Here is a 17,289-nt window from a genome sequence, read left to right as displayed (position 1 = left end):
TTTGTCAGGCAATAAGTGTGTCACAACTGTGGGATCACTCTGGGTGGCAGCAATCTGAGAACAGTTGATAAGAAGTGTTGCGAATGTTGCCAACTTTTAACAATCAACTACTTCAGCAAATGTTGTTTGGTTAGCCAGTCTATTGGAGACTCATAACACACCCATTTACACAGGTTACCGATAAATAATAAGATTCGTGCATATGCAACCCAAGGTACTTCCTCTTAATGCCAGTATCGGCTCGTGAGCAAAAATGTTTGACAACCGCTGCACTAGAGTGTGCCGGTAACAGTTATTGTGAAGATGCAGTACTGTATGGAGAAATGAAACACCGAGACTGAGAGATGCAATCGCAATGAAATTTATTCCACTGATTAGCGACACGACTGTACAAAAATGATTAAATTTACAAATCTTTACGTGCACTGTGACTGGAAATTCGGTACAGAGCAGCACAACTGCGTGCTGCAATCGGGGCCACTATACATCGTGGCACGAAACCAAAGAGTTCCCGAATATGCTGGTGGGGAATTCTCTGCCACACAGTTGGTAGATATGTCCACAAAGCAGCAACTGTCGCTACAGGAGGACTCGAATGAACAAGTTGCTGAGCGACTCATTTATTGACACGTAGTCAGCACAGTTTCAGAAAATATCAGTCTTGTAAAACATAACTAGCTCTTTATATTCGTGAAGTAATAAGTGCTATCGACAGGGGATGTCAAATTGATTCCATATTTTTAGATTTCCAGAAGGCATTCAACAGCGTTCCTCACAAACATTTTCTAACCAAACAGTGTGCCTACGGAGTATCGCCTCAGTTGTGTGACTGGATTTGTGATTTCATGTCAGAAATGTCATGTTCATAGTAATATACGGAAAGACATCGAGTTAAACAGAAGTAATATCCGGCGTTCCCCAAGAAAGTGTTATAGGCCCTCTATTGTTTCTGATCTATATTAACGACATAGGAGACAATCTGAGTAGCCGTCGTAGATTGTTTGCAGATGATGCTGTCATTTACCGTCTTGTAAAGTCATCAGATGATCAAAACGAATTGCAAAATGATTTGGATAAGATATCTGTATGGTGTGAAACGTGGCAATGATCCTGAATAAGGAAAAGTGTGAAGTTACTCACATGAGTACTAAAAGAAATCAGCCAAATTTCAAACTTCCTGGCAGATTAAAACTGTGTGCCCGACCGAGACTCGAACTCGGGACCTTTGCCTTTCACAGGCAAGTGATCTACCATCTGAGCTACCGAAGCACAACTCATGCCCGGTCCTCACAGCTTTACTTCTGCCAGTATCTCGTCCTGCGAGAGGAGAGCTTCTGTATAGTTTGGAAGGTAGGAGACGAGATAATGGCAGAAGTAAAGCTGTGAGGACCGGGCGTGAGTCGTGCTTCGGTAGCTCAGATGGGAGAGCACTTGCTCGCGAAAGGCAAAGGTCCAGAGTTCGAGTCTCTGTCGGGCACACAGTTTTAAACCACCAGGAAGTTTCATATCAGCGCACACTCCGCTGCAGAGTGAAAATCTCATTCTGCAGCCAAATTTCGATTACGCAATAAGTCACACAAATCTGAAGGCTATAAATTCAAGTAAATACTTAGGGATTACAATTACAAATAACCTCAATTGGAAAGATCACATAAATAATATTCATTGGCAGAACACTTAGAAGGTGCAACACATCACTAAAGAGACTGCTTACACCACGCTTGTTCTGGAGTATAGCTGTGCGGTGTGGGATCCGCATCAGGTGGGACTGACGGATGACATCAAAAAAGTACAAAGAAGGGTAGCTTGTTTTGTATTATCGTGAAATAGGGGTTATAGTGTCACAGACATGATATCTGAATTGGAGTGGCAATCATTAAAACAAAGGCGTTTTTTGTTGCGACGGGATATTCTCTTGAAATTTCAATCACCAGTTTTCTCCTTGGATTGCGAAAACCTTCTGTTGGCACCCACCTACGTAGGGAGAAATGGTCATCACGATAAAATAAGAGAAATCAGGGCTCACACGTAAAAATTTAAGTGCTCGTTTTTCCTGCGTGCCATTAGAGAGTGGAATGGTAGAGAGACAGCTTGAAGGTGGTTCATTGAACTTTGTTGTGAATAGCAGAGTAATCACGTAGGTGTAGATGAGATGTAGACCGTATGCCAGACGTGTACGATGTGCGACATGTCAGGCAAGTGGGCGGGCCAGGGATGCACTGGTACCTGCTGTCCTTCCAAAAAGGTTTGCGCATTCCTTTGCATGTGCGACCAGGCATTGTCCTGCTGAAATATTGCATGTGGAATGACCTACAGGAGGGGCAGTGGCACAAGCTGTAAAATCCCCCCAATCTAGCGGTAGCTGTTCAGATTGCTGTCAAGACGTAGCGTGCGAGATTGTGTGTTTCAGACAGATGCACGCCAAATTACTGCACTTGGTGTTTCTTTGCTGTGCTGCTCAAAATTACTGTCTGCCTCACTGTTTTCAGCACGGTGGTGTCGGATAGATATTTGGCCATCACTGAAGGACAAGTTGAAGTGTGACTTGTTCAAAAACACTATATTTTGCCACTCAGCACGTCAATGTCAGCATTCAGGTGTTGGCACAGGGAATTTTTCCAGACAGGTTGAAATACGCAATTGTCAGGCCTCTTCATAAGAAAGGGGACAAGAGTGACTTAAATAATTATAGACCAATCTCATCGCTGACTTCATTTTCTAAAATATTCGAAAAAGTTATGTATTCAAAAGTAGTCTCACATTTAAGTGAAAATAATTTACTCAGCATGTCACAGTTCAGATTCCAGAAGGATTACTTGACTGAGAATACTATCTACACATTTACCCATCAAATAGTACAAACCCTAAATAACAAATTATTGCCAGTTGGAATTTTTTGTGATCTTTCCAAGGCATTTGACTGTGTGGATCATGTCACACCCTTAGAAAAACTCAGGCTTTATGGAATTGAAGGCTATACACACAGCTGGTTTGAATCATACTTAATGAACAGAAAGCAAAAAGTTGTGCTGAATAACACAAATAATTTTGGGAGGGTGGTAAATTCTAGTGAATGGGGAGGTATCACAAAGGGAGTCCCACAGGGTTCAGTTTTAGGTCCTCTGCTGTTCGTTATTCATGTGAATGACCTCCCACTTAACGTTCAGAAAGCTGAACTAGTACTTTTTGCAGATGACACGAGTGTTATAATAAATCCCATTCCAGAAAAAGCAGCTGAAGATATTGTTAAGGATGTCTTTAAAAAAAGGATGTCTTTCAGAAAATGGACTTCCCCTTGATTTTGAAATTGAAAATACTCGCTATATCCAGTTCTGTACACCGAACAGAGTCATACCGACAATTAATGTAGCATATGAACAGGGCTCAGTTAACACGGTAGATTTCTTGAAATTTTTGGTGTTAACATTGATGACAACTTGAACTGGAAGAAGCGTATTACTGAGCTTCTCAAACAATTAAGTTCAGCTTCTTTCGCTCTTCGTATAATCGCTAGTCTTGGTAATAAACAGATCAGCCTCCTAATGTACTTTGCATATTTCCACTCAGTTGTGTCTTATGGAATAGTTTTCTGGTGTAACTCACCACTTAGACATAAAGTACTGATAGCGCAAAAGACAGCAGTGAGAATAATTAGTGGTGTTCATCCAAGGACGTCATGTAGGCATCTATTCAAGGAGTTAGGTGTTTTAACTGCACCATCAGAGTACATATATTCGCTAATGAGATTCGTTATAAATAATCGCATCTCAGTCGCGAAGAACAGTAATCTTCGTACGTACAACACTAGAAGGAAAAATGATGCTTCCTATCTGTTATTGAAGCTGTCAGTTCCTCAAAAAGGAGTACATTATTCAGCAACAAAAATGTTTGATCATTTGCCCAACAGCATAAAGCATCTGGCAGGTAGCAGACCAAGTTTTAAATGTAGCTTAAAATCATTTCTTTTGGACAACTCCTTCTATTCCATGGACAAGTTTCTGTTTCAGAATTGGTAAAAATAAATAAATAAATAAAAAATAAATTGTACCTTTAAATGTAGTTGCATGTGTAGAACTAAAAATTTCAGTAATATTAATATTAGCACTATTGATGTGTGTATATACAATCATAAATTAAGAAAAATGGTGATACATGGTGAAACAATGCTCTCGTGGGTGGTTTGTGGGTTCAAATCACCTCAGGGTATGACCAAACGGTGAATTTGACCTGCGGTCATCACACGGTGGTGCTGGCAGCAGTCCACATACACAGAGGTGTGTTGGTGCGTGTCAGAGTACGGTGTAGCGAGTAAGTGTGCAGATATTTTCAGACGTGCTACTGGTGACTGTGTGTTGAAAATATTGATGATAATATGAGGGGTAGAATACTAGGGTGACTGGAGGCTGGTCAAACACAGCAGGTCGTAGCACGGGCCCTCCGTGTGCCACAAAGTGTCATCTCAAGATTATGGCAACGGTTCCAGCAGACAGGAAACGTGTCCAGGTGCTACAGTACGGGACGTCCACAGTGTACAACACCACAAGAAGACCGATATCTCACCATCAGTGCCCGCAGACGGCCACGGAGTACTGCAGGTAGCCTCGCTCGGGACCTTACCGCAGCCACTGGAACAGTTGTCTCCAGACACACAGTCTACAGACCACTGAACAGACACGGTTTACTCGCCCAGAGACCTGCAAGGTGCATTCCACTGACCCTTGATCACAGGATAGCCCCTAAAGCCTGGTGTCAAGAACACAGTACCTGGTCATTGGAACAGTGGTCCCAGGTTCTGTTCATGGACGGGTCCACGTATAGTCTGAAAAGTGATTCTCGCCGGGTTTTCATCTGGCGTGAACCAGGAATCAGGTACCAATCCCTTAATGTCCTTGAAAGGGACCTGTATGGACGTCGTTGTTTGATGGTGTGGGGTGGGATTATGATTTGTGCACGTACACCTCTGCAAGTCTTTGACAGAGGAACTGTAACAGGTCAGGTGTATCGGGACGTCATTTTGCACCAGTATGTTTGCCTTTTCACGGGTGCAGTGGGTCCCACCTCCCTCCTGACCGAGCTGCCATCGTGGAGGAGTACCTTGAAACAGAAGATATCAGGCAAGGAGTGGCCTGCCTGTTCTCCAGACCTAAACCCCATGGTGCACGTCTGGGATGCTCTCGGTCGACGTATCGCTGCACGTCTTCAAACCCCTACGACACTTCAGGAGCTCCGACAGGCACTGGTGCAAGAATGGGAGGCTATACCCCAGCAGCTGCTCGACCACCTGATCCAGAGTATGCCAACCCGTTGTGCGGCCTGTGTACGTGTGCATGGTGATCATATCCCATACTGATGTCGGGGTACATGCGCAGGAAACAGTGGCGTTTGGTAGCACATGTGTTTCGGGACGGTTTTCTCAACATATCACCAATACCGTGAACTTACAGATCTGTGTCATGTGTGTTCTCTATGTGCCTATGCTATTAACACCAGTTTTATGTAGTGCCACGTTGTGTGGCACCACATTCTGCAATTATCCTTAATTTATGAGGACGAGTGTATATCTTATAATCTGACTTGTTCCACATCATATCGATAAAATAATTGGGAAAATGATCTACGGAAAATGACATAACTAAACTAAAACTAAACATTGCAGTCTGCGGCATTGGCAGGGTTCCGGTCAGCGGAAGCTGACACAATGGCACATGTGCCGCCAGTCCATCTCGCAGAAGACGGTGTCGAACAGTCGATGCGACCGTGTCCAGTGCTCTGACATCGTGCCGACACTGTAGACGAAGCTGTTTGATCCACTATCCTGAAGTGGGCAAGATGACTGTCATCTTGCGCCATGACACGTTGTATCGTCCAATTCCCTGTCAGTGTGTATGGCCCTCTTCTCTCCTCTGGTTCCACATACACTTCACTGTTGAACCAGTGTGCCCTGTTCAAGCACAAATTTCACAGAATGAGAGACCTGCCTCCCAGAAACCAATTGAATGCACTTGCATACTGGTATTACACGTTGCAATGTTGGTGGGGCGTAGTAGTACTCGGTTACACATTTTTGTTTCATAGGTGGGAATTTAAGGAGATGGGACCTGGATAAACTGACTAAACCAGAGGTCGTACTGACTTTCAGGGAGATCATAAGGGAACAATTGGCAGGAATGGGGGAAATAAATACAGTAGAAGAAGAATGGGTAGCTTTGAGGGGTGAAATAGTGAAGGCAACAGAGGATCAAATAGGTAAAAAGACGAGGGCTAGTAGAAACCCTTGGGTAACAGAAGCGATATTGAATTTAATTGATGAAAGGAGAAAATATAAAAATGCAGTAAATGAAGCAGGCAAAAAGGAATAAAAACGTCTCGAAAATGATATCGAGAGGAAGTGCAAAATGGCTAAGCAGGGATGGCTAGAGGACAAATGTAAGGATGTAGAGGCTTATCTCACTAGGGGTAAGATAGATACTGCCTACAGGAAAATTAAAGAGAGCTTAGGAGAAAGGAGAACCACTTGTATGAATATCAAGAGCTTTGATGAAAACCCAGTTCTAAGCAAAGAAGGGAAAGCAGAAAGGTGGAAGGAGTATATAGAGGATCTATACAAGGGTGATGTACTTGAGGACAATATTATGGAAATGGAAGAGGATGCAGATGAAGATGAAATGGGAGATACGATACTGCGTGAAGAGTTTGACACTGAAAGACCCAAGTCAAAACAAGGCCCCAGGAGTAGACAACATTCCGTTAGAACTACTGATGGCCTTGGGAGAGCCAGTCATGCCAAAACTCTACCATCTGGTGAGCAAGATGTATGAGACAGGCGAAATACCCACAGACTTCAAGAAGAATATAATAATTCCAATCCCAAAGAAAGCAGGTGTTGACGGATGTGAAAATTACTGAACTATCAGTTTAATAAGTCACAGATGCAAAATACTAATGCGACTTCTTTACAGACGAATGGAAAAACTGACAGAAGCCGACCTCGGAGAAGATCAGTTTCGATTCCGTAGAAATGTTGGAACGCCAGAGGCAATACTGACTCTACGACTAATCTTAGAAGAAAGATTAAGGAAAGGCAAACCTTCATTTCTAGCATTTGTAGACATAGAGAAAGCTTTTGACAATGTTGTCTGGAATACTCTCTTTCAAATTCTGAAGGTAGCAGGGGCAAAATACAAGGAGCGAAAGGCTATTTACAATTTGTACAGAAACCAGATGGCAGTTATAAGAGTAGAGGGGCATGAAAGGGAAGCAGTGGTTGTGAAGGGAGTGAGACAGGGTTGTAGCTTCTCCCTGATGTTATTCAATCTGTATATTTTGCAAGCAATAAAGGAAACAAAAGAAAAGTTCAAAGTAGGTATTAAAATCCGTGGAGAAGAAATAAAAACTTTGAGGTTTGCCGATGAAATTGTAATTCTGTCAGAGACAGCAAAGGACTTCAAAGGACTTGGAAGAGCAGTTGAACAGACTGGACAGTGTCTTGAAAGGAGGATATAAGATGAACATCGACAAAAGCAAAACGAGGATAATGGAGTGTAGTCGAATTAAGTCGGGTGATGCTGAGGGAATTAGATTAGGAAATGAGACACTTAAAGTAGTAAAGGAGTTTTGCTATTTGGGGAGCAAAATAACTGATGATGGTCGAAGTAGAGAGTTTATAAAATGTAGACTGGCAATGGCGAGGAAAGTGTTTCTGAAGAAGAGAAATTTGTTAATATCGAGTATAGATTTAAATGTCAGGAAGTCGTTTCTGAAAGTATTTGTGTGGAGTGTGGCCATGTATGGAAGTGAAATGTGGACGATAAGTAGTTTAGACCAGAATAGAATAGAAGCTTTCGAAATGTGGTGCTACAGAAGAATGCTGAAGATTAGTTGGGTAGATCACGTAACTAATGAGGAGGTATTGAATAGAATTGGGGAGAAGAGGAGTTTGTGGTCGGACATGTTCTGAGGCATCAATGGATCACGAATTTAGTACTGGAGGGCAGCGTGGAGGGTAAAAATTGTAGAGGGAGACCAAGAGATGAATACAATAAGCAGATTCATAAGGATGTAGGCTGCAGTAAGTACTGGGAGATGAAGAAGCTTGCACAGGATAGAGTAGCATGGAGAGCTGCATCAAACCAGTCTCAGGACTGAAGACCACAACAACAACGACAGCCCCGCACCGACTGAGCACTGCATAACACTGACCTGTCCGACCAAACAAAAGACGGCACTGTCGGTCCTACGTGCATACCTCCTCTGCCATTTAAATCACTTATTACGGTTCTGCTGTTCCACACATCCTCCTATCGTGACTTGTTGCTAACCACTGGTCCTGAGTGTTTCACTTTTTGTGAACAGTAGTGTACATGAAAAGTTTGTTTGAATGTAGTAAGTGTAACTTTGTCTTTTGTGCTGTTGCAGTGCAAACCGGAGCAGGTGCAAGCCGTCCAAGACTGCTGCGAGGAGCCTGCAAAGGCCAAGAGGGAGCAGCTGCTGTACCGCGTGGGTGACGTCATCACCGTGCTCGACAAGGGGTGAGTGGGCACTGCCGCAGTGGGGGGCAGTGTAGAAGACAGTCGCCAGCCACACCGTGAGACTGTCTTCTAAATTGGGTGTGGCCACACTCGCCACTGTAGTTATGGCAGCATCTAAACGGACAGAAGCACACAGTCAGGGACGTAACACACTACTTGCTAATCTTGCACACTGTACTGGTTGTTACCTATCTCGTTTCTTGATAACTGAAAAATTGTGGAATCTTACGCGGTATATTGTGGTAGGACCACACTCTCACCACGTGTTTTTGAATGAGTATAATACGAGTAGTTGCAGCACACTTTCAGCAAGACTTATTTATTAACAGCTGCTCAAAGATTACACACTCCAGATCTCGTTTGTCTAGGGGTTCTCGGAAGTTTTGTCTGCAAAATAATCATTCCAACAAGCATTGCCTGGGTTTTCTTCCTGTTTGAAATAAACATTACCGGATCTGAAATACTTCCAGCTAAAAATTATATTTATTCATACTTTTTATTGGTAACTACACCATTTTCACAATGAACCTTGATACTCTAAATGCATTATACTGCACTTGTCACATAAATATGTCCATCTCCCTTCAATACAGACAAAGAAGTGGCGGGCAAGCCAACATGTGCCCGGAAGTTGCAGACATTCCTGCAGTCTAGATTCTTTGGTCTACTGATCTTAATAAACTCCAAAGATACACACAAATAAATATATATAAATATACAGTATTTAACATCTTAAACAAGTCCATTATTTATCATAAAATAAAATATTCATAATTAAATAAATTAAACACATTTTTTGACAACATGATGAAGTTATCTTAACTCTTTACTGTGGGAACCTTACTTTTTGCATGAGATAAACTTTATCTCCAACAGTTAATTACATTACAACATGTACACTATATGATCAAAAGTATGCGGACACCCCCAAAAACATACGTTTTTCATATTAGCTGCATTGTGCTGCCACCTACTGCCAGGTACTCCATATCAGCGACCTCAGTAGTCATTAGACATCGTGAGAGAGCAGAATGGGTCGCTCCACGGAACTCACGGACTTGGAATGTGGTCAGGTGATTGGGTGTCACTTGTGTCATAAGTCTGTACGAGAGATTTCCACACTCCTAAACCTCCCTAGGTCCACTGTTTCTGATGTGATAGTGAAGTGGAAACGTGAAGGCACACGTACAGCACAAAAGCGTACAGGCTCACGTCGTCTGTTGACTGAGACCACCGACAGTTGAAGAGGGTCATAATGTTTAATAGGCAGACATCTATCCAGACCATCACACAAGAATTCAAAACTGCATCAGGATCCACTGCAAGTTCTATGACAGTTAGGCGGGAGGTGAGAAAACTTTGATTTCACAGTTGAGCAGCTGCTTGTAAGCCACACACCATGCCGGTAAATGCCAAACGACGCCTCGCTTGATGTAAGGAACGTAAACATTGGACGACTCAACAGTGGAAAACCGTTGTGTGGAGTGACGAATGACGGTAAACAATGTGGCGATCCGATCGTATGGTGTGGGTATGGCGAATGCTCGGTGAACATCATCTGGCAGCGTGTGTAGTGCCAACAGTTAAAATTCAGAGGCGATGGTGTTATGGTGTGGTCGCGTTTTTCATGGAGGAGGCTTGCACCCCTTGTTGTTTTGGATGGCACTATCACAGTGCAGGTCTACACTGATGTTTTAAGCACCTTCTTGCTTCCCACTGTTGAAGAGCAATTCTGGGATGGCGATTGCATCTTTCACCACGGTCGAGCACCTGTTCATAATGCACGGCCTGTGGCGGAGTGGTTACAGGACAATAACATCCCTGTAATTGACTGGCCTGCACAGAGTCCTGACTTGAATCCTATAGAACACCTTTGGGATGTTTTGGAACGCCGACTTCGTGCCAGGCCTCACCGACCGACAAGGATACTTCTCCTCAGAGCATCTCTCTGTGAAGAATGGGCTGCCATTTCCCAAGAAACCTTCCAGCACCTGATTGAACGTATGGCTGCTAGAGTGGAAGCTGTCATCAAGGCTAAGGGTGGTCCAACATCATATTGGATACCAGCATTACCGATGGAGGTCGCCACGAACTTGTAAGTCATTTTCAGCTAGGTGTTTGGATACTTTTGATCACATAGTGTCTGAAAAGGGCACCTTTCTAAATACAGGGCAGTACAGTGTGAGTACAACATCTAAAGCTGTCCAGTACTCTGCGGTGTGTCTATAAGAATGGTTTCTTTCTTTCTTTCTCCCCATTACAGGATATTTGTCTATTATAGGTACAAATGAAAGGGGAAGTAGAGGACATTGAAATGAGAAAATAGTTGTAATGAACATAGGCCCGGAAATGAAGGGTTTCCCCGATAAGATATATGTCCGAGTGCTGTTGTGTCTGTGCTACTACAATACTGTAAATGTCAGAGGCTATATTTATGCCGCAGTTTTGCTGGCGGCCATCGTTGTTGGCGTGCCAAATGATGTGGTGAAGTGGTTAGGACATGGGACTCACATTCTGTACGACATTGGTTCAGATCCACATCTGGGCATCCCACGATTTCCCTAAATTGCTGCAGGCAATTACTGATATGGTTTCTTTGAAAGGGCACATCCGATTTCCTTCCCCATCATCAAAATAATTCAAGCTCATACTTCCATCTCCAAAGACCTTTTCTGCGGTATGTTAAATCTTACTCTTAATTGCTTCCGTTTGCTGTCAGTTAGTCGAGTATGCTTTAATGTGGCTGTTCAGGAATATACAACACAGATCTTTGACGACAGTTACATCAGGTGTGGCTTGTCGATACTGTGGCTTTGCAGCTCCCATGACTTCATTGTATTGGATTTGTTTGTACGTGGGTATTTAAACACTGTTTATAGCATCACTGAACTCTGGGAATGAATTGTGATTGGTTTTCAGTGCATTCAGAACACGCTTACAATTTTTGAATATGTACGGACATCAACAAGGAGGCATGCTGAAGCCTATCTTTGCATGAATGGTGGCCACGTGTAGCAGCTGCTGTAATGAATTTGTCCTTAAGTGCGTATCTGCAGTTTGGAGTCTCAGACACTTTGATATAATGTGTTCATGCACTGAGTTGTGTTGGGTAAACTGTTGATTTGCAGACCTGTTTTTATTAGGATTATGTGCTTTTTTCATTGTCCTCTACTCGTCCCTTTCATTTGTGGCTAAAATACTCGAGACACCCTGTATGAGCATTGTATGTGCAGTAGCCACCAGAAAGATCATGGGAGGCGCACATCGGCACGGCGCGTCACGGACAGTAGTTGCCGCAAGTAGAGTCCCTTCCACCAGAGGGCACGCGAGAATTCGGACACAACCTCTGCCGGTGGAACAACAACAACAACAACAACAACTCGGGCAGCACGGGCCGTGCCCAGTCAGTTAACATCGGGCATGCCTAGGATACAGTCCCGGTCTAGGCTAAGTGAAGTGCGACGTAAAACGTGAACAGTGTTACTACACAATTGGCGACGAGTAGGGCCGTTCTTTCGCGTGTTGCGTCGTTGTTCTAGGTTCGCAGCTTATCCACGGCATGGAGGATTTATTGCGGGTTTTGGTTGAGCAGCAGACGGAACTCATGGCCACCATAAAACAAGTGCTTCCGGCATTGCTCTCCACGCAGTCTGCTCCAGCGCCGTTCCCTCCTCCCTTTCCCCCGTATGACGAGACGGCGGAGGATTGGGACGCATATGAACATCACCTTCGGCAGCATTTCCAGGCGTTTCATGTTGCCGATGCGGAGTTATGTCGTGCTCTCTTCTTGTCTTGGATATCTCCCTTGCTGTATCAAGTTTTGCGGCAGCTAGTGCCGTTGCAGGAACCCTCGTCCTTGTCTTTTGACGCACTTTGTTCATTGCTGTCTTCATGTTGTGGTGGCTAGGGTCGAGTTCTATCAATGCCTCAGCCCCGTCAGTCTTACCGGGCGCGGGCCGCTACCCTGCACGGTCTTAGTCGCAAGTGTCATTTTGTCACGGAGCAGTTGCGAGAGTCGTATGCCCACGTTATGGTACGTGACGTCATTGTTCATTCGGCTCCTGATAGGGAGGTCCGGCAACGGGCCCTACAGTTAGAAGACCCTTCCCTCGAAGAAGTCCTGTCCATTGCTCAATCGTATGAAGTCTCTCACGCAGCAGGTCAACAGCTGGAAGCGTGGTGCGACGTCGCTGAGGTTCGGGGCGGCGCGGCCGCGTCCACTGTGTCCGGGGTGGACGACGTGCGAGCGGTACAATCCGGCCGTTACGGCCGCTCCTGCACGGCACGTAAACAGAGTTCTGGCCGCCGGCCCCTGTTGCCGTCCTGTGCGTTGTGCTATATACACCACGATTGGTCGGAGTGCCTCCAGCGTTGGGCCGTTTGTCACAAATGTAATAAAAAAGGTCACATTGCTAAAGTTTGCCTCTCAGCCTCAAACGAATCAAAGGAAGCAGGTACAGAGGACATGGATGTTGACATTCAAGAAGTTTCATCGGGCCAGGCTCCCGACGCATCGGCATGCAAACTCTTTATCGAGGTGTCGGTTCGGTCGCGCCGGTTACAACTGCAAGTAGAATGGGGGCCGCAGTTTCATATTTGAATGCACAAACTTATTCCGACCTTGGATCGCCCTCGTTGGCGCCAGTTTACCGGCGTCTACGCGGTTATGGTAAACAGTTCATTCCCCTACTGGGTCAATTCACTACTGACGTGACTTACAAATCAGTCACTCGGCCTGTTACTTTTATTGTTGTCAGTGATGCGAGCTCAGCTAACCTTTTTGGCCTGGATGCCTTTCAAGCTTCCGGTTTTTCTATCGCTGACACCATACAGTTGGTCTCCGAAGACGTTCCCTATCAATCATTGGAATCTTTGATCTCAGACTTTCTAGATATCTTTGAGGAGGGCCTGGGGCGTGTTTCAGACTTTGAAGCTCACTTAACGTTGCAGGCATCGGCTCACCCGTGTTTTCTACACGCGAGGCAGATCCCCTTGGCTCTCCACCCTCAGGTAAAAGCAGAGCTAGACCGGCTGACAGCCCTAGGGGTCGTTCTTCCCATTTCTTCTAGTGAGTGGGCTTCGCCCCGCGTTATTGTCAGGAAACTCTCGGGAAAATTACGTCTTTGTGGCGATTTCAAGGCCACCATTAATTCCCAATTGGTAGTGGACACCTATCCTTTGCCTCGTGCTGATGAATTGTTCTCCGCTGTGGCGGGAGGCCAATATTTTTCGAAAATCGATCTTTCGGAGGCTTATCATCAGATACCACTTGATGAGGACTCCAAACGGCTGGCGGTCGTCAACACCCCGTTTGGCTTTTACCAATACCAGCGGTTGGCCTTCGGAATATCCAGTGCCCCGGCGATATTCCAGCGTTATCTTGAGCACGCCACGTCGACAATCCCTCATTGTATTAATTACCTGGACGACATAATTGTCACGGGCCACAGCACGAAGGACCACTTGCACAACCTTCGCACCCTCTTTCTCAAATTCAGGTCCGTGGGCTTGCGTTGCAACCTGCGTAAGTCGAACTTCTTCCAACTGTCCATTGAGGAAGTGGGCTACACAATCTCTCGGTACGGCGTCCATCCGCTAGGAAGTTTGGTCCGAGGTATCGTCGACCTTCCGCGGCCCGCTTCGCTGAAGGAGTTACAAGCTTTTTTGGCAAGATTGCCTATTACCACCGGTTCATTCCCAAGGCTTCCACCATAGCCCACCCCCTGTACTGCCTTCTGCTCAAGGGTGTTCCTTTTGATTGGTCGCCTGCGTGCGAGCAAGCGTTCACCTCGTTGAAGGGCTTCCTCATGTCAGCGCCTTGTTTGGCTACTTTTGACCCCCATAAGCCGTTGGTCCTGGCTACAGATGTTTCGCAGTATGGGGTGGGGGCGGTCCTGGCCCATCGCAACGCAGATCGTTCCAACCAACCACTGGCATTTGCGTCTAAAACTCTTAGTCCCGCACAGGCCCATTAGTCCCAGGTGGAAAAAGAGCCTTTGGCCATTGTCTACGCTGTTACCAAGTTTCACCCTTTCTTGTATGGCACGAAGTTTCAGTTAATCACTGGCCATAAGCCGTTAATATCGTTATTTGGCCCCACCTCTCAGATTCCAGATAGGGCGGCCCACAGACTGCAGTGCTGGGCCTTGCTCCTCTCTGAGTACCATTATGACATTCATTTTCGCCCTACCGGACAGCATGCCAATGCCGACGCTCTTTGCCATCTTCCGGTGGGCCCGGATCCTAAATTCGATCGAGAGGAGATTATGTGTTTTCATTTGGATGTGGCGTCCTGCCAAGCGGTTGATGGCTTCCCGATCACTAGTTCTCGAGTCGCCAGGGAAATGGCAGCTGACCCGGTTCTCCGGCAAGTAGTTTGCCTCATTCAGCAGGGGTGGTCATCCCGCCCTTCAGGCCGGGCCTTGGACGCTCTTTGTAATTATTTTATTCTACGAGACCGCCTCTCGGTCTTGGAAGCAGTTCTCCTTCTGGTTACCGATGATACAACTCCTCGCATGGTTGTTCCTGCAAGTTTACGAAGGGAAGTCCTCACGTTATTACACGAGGGGCACTGGGGTGTTTCCCGTACTAAAACCTTGGCTCGCAGACATGTGTACTGGCCCGGTATTGACAGAGAAATTCAGCACTCGGTGGCCGCCTGTTCCCAGTGTGCGAGCCAACAGGCATCTCCCAGGGCAGCGTTCTCTTCATGGCCGCCGGCAACCCAAGCATGGGAACATGTTCACTTTGATTTTGCGGGCCCGTTTCTCAATGGCTTGTGGCTCATTGTCATTGATGCTTGTTCCCAATTCCCATATGTGGTTCGCTGCTCCTCAACCACTTCAGAAGTTGCAATCCAGGCACAAGCAAAAATCCTTTCTGTGGAAGGTCTGCCAATCACCCTGGTCTCGGACAATGGACCGCAGTTTATTTCGCAGACCTCCCAGGATTTTTGTAGGCGCTTCGGTATTCGGCACGTTTGCTCTCCCCCCTTTCATCCACAATCGAATGGGGAAGCCGAGTGCATGGTGCGCACATTTAAGACGCAGATGAAAAAGTATGTGCACGAATTTCCTGTGGAGGAGGCATTGACGTTTTTCCTGACGGCATACCGGACCACACCAATGGGAGAACACAGCCCCGCAGAGCTCCTCCATGGGCGCCAACCTAGGACTCTGCTGCACTTCCTCCGGCCCGGTCCTCGCCAGTCTTCGCAAAACGGAGTACCTGGCTTTCCATTGGGTATGTCGGTCTGGGCACGTGGGTTTGGTCGCAATCCACATTGGATACCGGCCGTGGTCCTGCGCCGAAATGGCCGCCGGCTCTATACCTTGCAGGCGGGTGACCAGGTGGTACGTCGTCACCAAAATCAGCTATGTCCACGTTTGGGCACCCACCCTCCGACCTCTCAGACACCGGCTTCCCCATTGCTGGCACCCGTGTTGGTTTCTCAGGGGACGTTACCACCTTTCCCCACTGTGACTCCGCCGCACTGCGATGGTTCTCAGCCTTGGCAGCCTCCAGTAGCTCCAGACCGGCATCGCCATCATCAGAGATGCCCCAGCGAGAGCTGGCTCCCCTCGCAGGCCCGGTTTCTCAGGAGGCTGGTTCACCTGTGGTCGTCCCTTCCCCATCGTCCCCGCCACTGGGACTTGCCCCTCCCGAGGTGGAACTGGATCCGGAGTTTGACAGCTTGTCACCCGTTCTGTCCCGGGCTCCGGTGGTGGGACGATGGGGGCCTCTTCGTGTGGGTCACTTCCAGCCGTATTCGAAGGTTCCGGCTCGAGGGTTGGCAGATCCCCTTGACTCCGGCCTTCCAATGGGTGTGGAGGTCATCGCTCCTGCCCGACGCTCCACCTTCCGACGCAGTGGATCACAGTGGCTTCACCCCCCGAAGGAGGAGGAGTGCAGTAGCCACCAGAGAGATCGCGGGAGGCACACATCGGCACGGCGCGTCACGGACGGTAGTTGCCACAAGTAGAGTCCCGTCCACCAGAGGGCACGCGAGAAATCGGACGCGTCCTCTGCCGGTGGAACAACAACAACAACAACAACTCAGGCAGCACGGGCCGTGCCCAGTTAGTTAACATCGGGCATGCCTAGGATATAGTCCCGGTCTACGCTAAGTGAAGTGCGACGTAAAACGTGAACAGTGTTACTACAGTATGTATCTCCCTTCAGTCGCACTCATGGACTCCATCGAAGTGATAACCCATTTCTCACTGTAAATTATGAAGGGTATGTGGAATCACCAACAAGACATAGTTCATACGGTTCTTAAAAGTGCTTAGAAGGACTTAATTTTTACACTGCTCAATAAAAGTCCTTATAAGTGCTTGCTTTTTCCTTTTTTGAAATTATGATTCTTATAAGTCCTCATTTTCCTCTTGGCAGTTATATTCAAACTTAAAAATTGATTAACTTGTCATAGTTAAAAAGATGAAAAAGAAAAAGAATACATGTGAAGGTCGAATGCCAAAGCAGTTATGAGGGTCACTCAGCTGCATGACGTATGGCAAGATCTGTAAGGTTAACCCCACCTGAGGCATGTAGAATGGAGTGGGGTACAATTACACACAATACTGGAAACTGACACCATTTCGTGTATGTAAACTCATTACTGCAATGCCACTAGTGGGAGATGGCAGGGGGATGTGGAAACCATAACTAAATAGTACATCTGTGACAAGAAAATATCTGTGGCAAAGTATCAGCCATCCCTATTGCAATACACGTTTGGTGGAAACACTGCAGAACAGGT

General features: G+C 46.2%; 1 protein-coding gene across 1 annotated transcript in view; it reads left to right on the top strand.

The window, feature by feature from the left end:
• LOC124720254 (activated Cdc42 kinase-like) overlaps positions 1 to 17,289 on the top strand; it is a 390,360-nt gene that overhangs the window by 157,359 nt on the left and 215,712 nt on the right. The window contains exon 9 of the mRNA XM_047245572.1: positions 8,416 to 8,528. Within this exon, the coding sequence (XP_047101528.1) occupies positions 8,416 to 8,528 (113 nt within the window). The remainder of the gene's footprint in view (positions 1 to 8,415; positions 8,529 to 17,289) is intronic.

Source organism: Schistocerca piceifrons, chromosome 11 (assembly GCF_021461385.2).
Source record: "Schistocerca piceifrons isolate TAMUIC-IGC-003096 chromosome 11, iqSchPice1.1, whole genome shotgun sequence".
In the NCBI taxonomy this organism is placed as follows: domain Eukaryota; kingdom Metazoa; phylum Arthropoda; class Insecta; order Orthoptera; family Acrididae; genus Schistocerca; species Schistocerca piceifrons.
The sequence above is the reverse complement of the archived record's forward strand: the minus strand, read 5'-3'. Positions and strand labels throughout refer to the sequence as shown.